Genomic DNA, 3,016 nt, shown 5'->3' with positions numbered 1-3,016 from the left:
TGACAGTGCTGTAGATATCAGAGCATGGAGAGGTGCAGCTGAGGACCAGGAGCCTGGTGTTCTGAAAAGAGCCCTGGACTGGAGTCAAGCCGGGGTTCAGCTGTGTGCCTCTGGGCATGTCACTCTGCCTCTCTGGGCTTTCGTTTCCTCACCTCTAAAAGAGGTGGTCAGCCTCAATGATCCCACTGTTTTAACAGCCTGAGCTGTTGCTTGCAAAGGGAGGGTCTGCGTAAATGAGGACACGGTGACTCCTCAAGACGGACACACAGAAGGCTGGCCCTGCAGCATGAGGCCTATAATTAAGGCCTGATGTTCTGTGCTGCCTTGATATCTGGTGGAACCTGGAGGGATTCGGGGGCTTAACTCAGGTCCCACTCTGCTTCTGCAGGTAAGGTCCCCAGCCAGCAACACTTACAGGGGTTGGGGAGAGGCCAGCACAGCTCCTGTCACCCCTCAGCAATGGGGATCGGTTCCTTGCCAATTTGGGGAATGACTCAAGGCAGTCCCACGCTCCTGTGGAACCAGGCATTGCCCCCACCCCACCCTGCCTCCAGCCTTTGGTAAGTCTCTCTGCCCCTGTGCAACCCTTGTGACCCTGCATGGTTGTCGACCTCCCAGGGCTGTGAGTACGTGTGAATAATAAACTTCGTCCCTCCATCTGTGCAGTGTTTGGTTGGCCCTTCCCTGTAACGACGGGACCAAAGGGCAGGAGGCCTCCCTCACCAGCGGGGTTAACAGAAGGTGACTGAACAGCCGCTTGCTCAGAGTGAAGCCAGCCTCTCTTAGGGTAAGTGGCTGGGTTTGGACAGCCTGGGCTGGGTTTCAGCTCCATGTGCCTGCTCTGCTGGTGCCCAAGGCAGGGCACACCTGGACACCTATACCTGCCTCCTCTGCTGGTGCCCAGGGCAGGGCACACCGGAATGCCTGTTCCTGACAGCTCCGGTAGCAGCTTCTATCTATTGGACTCTGGTCTGTGCTAAGATCCACTAACTTTTTGGGGAGGCAGTTTCCTTGAGCCCTGTTTAACTGATGTGGCCGTGTGAGTAGCAAGGGGAAGGCTGGAATCCAGGTTGGTCTGGATTCCCTACGATCTACTTTGGAAGCTGGGAGGTGAGAACCCGCAGCACCAGATTCTGAGAAGTGAGGAGAAGGGGATGGCTGAGCGAAGGTGTGAAGACAAGACCCTGGCGGGGAAGGGAGAGGACCCATCGTGTTAACGAAGAGGACCTGGGACATCCAGGCCGGGCGTGTCCGTCTGCCGGGGGCTCCTGCAGGGCTGAGGTGGGTGGGAAGTCTGGCAGGGCTGGGAGAGCAGAAGAAAGGGGTGATTCTGCTTTCAGCCTCAGCAGACAGCCATGCTGCTCGCTCAGCCATGCCAAACCCTCGAGGCTGCCCAAATCACTTCTGCTTTCTGATCACAGACGAGGCGATTCCCTCCGGAGGGGATCTTTGGCCCGTGGGACTCCTGAAGGCTGAATTTCTAGAACCAGGTGCTTTCTGTAATGACCACCTCTTGCTGGCCTCCCCTGGCTGCTGCTGACCTCCTAGAATAACAAAAAAGGAGAGGGGGTGGTATGTGGTGATGGCTCCAGGTCTGCGGTTTGGAGGGCAGAAATGGGGGTCAAGTCTTACGGGAATGTAAGCTCTACAAGATTAGGGTTTTATTTACAGCTGTTGCCGAAAGCATGGGACAGTGCCTGAAATGCAGTAGATACGGAACAAAAATGAATTAAGTGAAAGAATAAATTAGGTCTTGGCTTCTCTGCCTCTTGGCTGGGTGTCCTTAGGCAAATTGCATAACCTCTCTGTGTCCCCATTTTCTTGATAGTGAAATTGGACAGAACAGCACCTCATAGGCTTGTTGCATGGATCAAATCAGGTGCTGTATTAAAACAATAAGGGCCCACTAAGCCCCTGCTGTTATTATTACTACTATCATGATCTTGGCTCCTGTTCAGTGAGGAAGGCTCCCCACGAACCCTATCACCCCAGACACAGCAGCCACACTTACTGAGCATGAGCTGCAGGCTTTCATATAATTATCCACTTAAACCCAAATACAACTCTCTGAGTACACTGTTTTGGTGTTTTTTTTTCAAACACCCATTGTACCAGGACGAAGTGGAAACCTAGAGCTGATTCTGGCTATAAAAGGAAGTTGAGGAACGTCCCTTCATTCCTATTCTCGGCACCTGATAGTCTATCTGGACCTGGGCTTCTTTGCAGGAAGCCTTAAGGAGGAGAGTTGAGGCTCTTCTGTGTCAGTTTGATAAGAGAGGGATGGCGCTTGCCCATGTGGCCAGGGATTCCATCTTGGGCAGTCTGGCTGGAGAGCTGGGCTCTGGACCACTACGTTTTCCTGCCTAAGGTACAATCACCTTCAACCTGTGAGGCCTCAAATAAATCACTTCCTCTCTCTGAGCCTCTTGTAAACAGGGAGAGCAGTAGTATCTTTCTGGCAGGGTTGTTGTCAAGATTAAACGGTTTCAGAAACACACTGCCTTCAGTGTGACATGGGGGAACTGAAAAGCTCGAGCTGCGGGAGTCGTTGCTGTGACCACCTGGCCTGGTTCCTACCCCTCTCTGCACAGGACTCCTCCCAACCCTTGAACTCTCCTGTCCCCGGGCTGGGGTGGACCGGCCCTCGCGGGGGTGTGCCTTCCACAGCTGCAGCCCAGCCTACCGCAGTGAAGTTGGGAAGAGTTCCGGCTTGTAAATCATGATGCAGGTTAAGCTGAGGCCAAAACACCCCTTTCCCAGCACAGCAAAGACCACACGCAGGGTCTGCAGGTCTAAGGCAGAGCAAGGAGTGAGTTGGGGTCTGTCGGGAGGGTCCCTGGGAGCCTGGAGCAGAGGGCCTGGGTTCTTCCACAGGGCTCCCTTGAGCTGAGAGCAGGCAGGTCCCAGGCGGTGTGCCCCAGGGCCAGGCTGCCCTGGGCTGGGAGCGGGGGCGTGTGTGGCCAGGGGATGTGGCTTGAGATGTCACGGTGGGGGGTGGGCGGGGGGTGGTGCAGGG

General features: G+C 55.0%; 1 protein-coding gene across 1 annotated transcript in view; it reads right to left on the bottom strand.

Moving 5' to 3' along the window:
* Positions 1–781: 781 nt before the first annotated feature.
* The window catches only part of SLC22A11 (solute carrier family 22 (organic anion/urate transporter), member 11), a 16,343-nt gene continuing 14,108 nt past the window's right edge, over positions 782–3,016 (bottom strand). The window contains 1 exon segment of the mRNA XM_010837997.1: positions 782–2,792. Within this exon segment, the coding sequence (XP_010836299.1) occupies positions 2,680–2,792 (113 nt within the window). The 3' untranslated portion in view covers positions 782–2,679.

This window comes from Bison bison, unplaced genomic scaffold, assembly GCF_000754665.1.
Source record: "Bison bison bison isolate TAMUID 2011002044 unplaced genomic scaffold, Bison_UMD1.0 scf7180017864089, whole genome shotgun sequence".
NCBI classification, from domain to species: Eukaryota; Metazoa; Chordata; class Mammalia; order Artiodactyla; family Bovidae; genus Bison; species Bison bison.
Note: the sequence above shows the minus strand (reverse complement) of the source record. Positions and strands in the feature narration are given on the sequence as shown.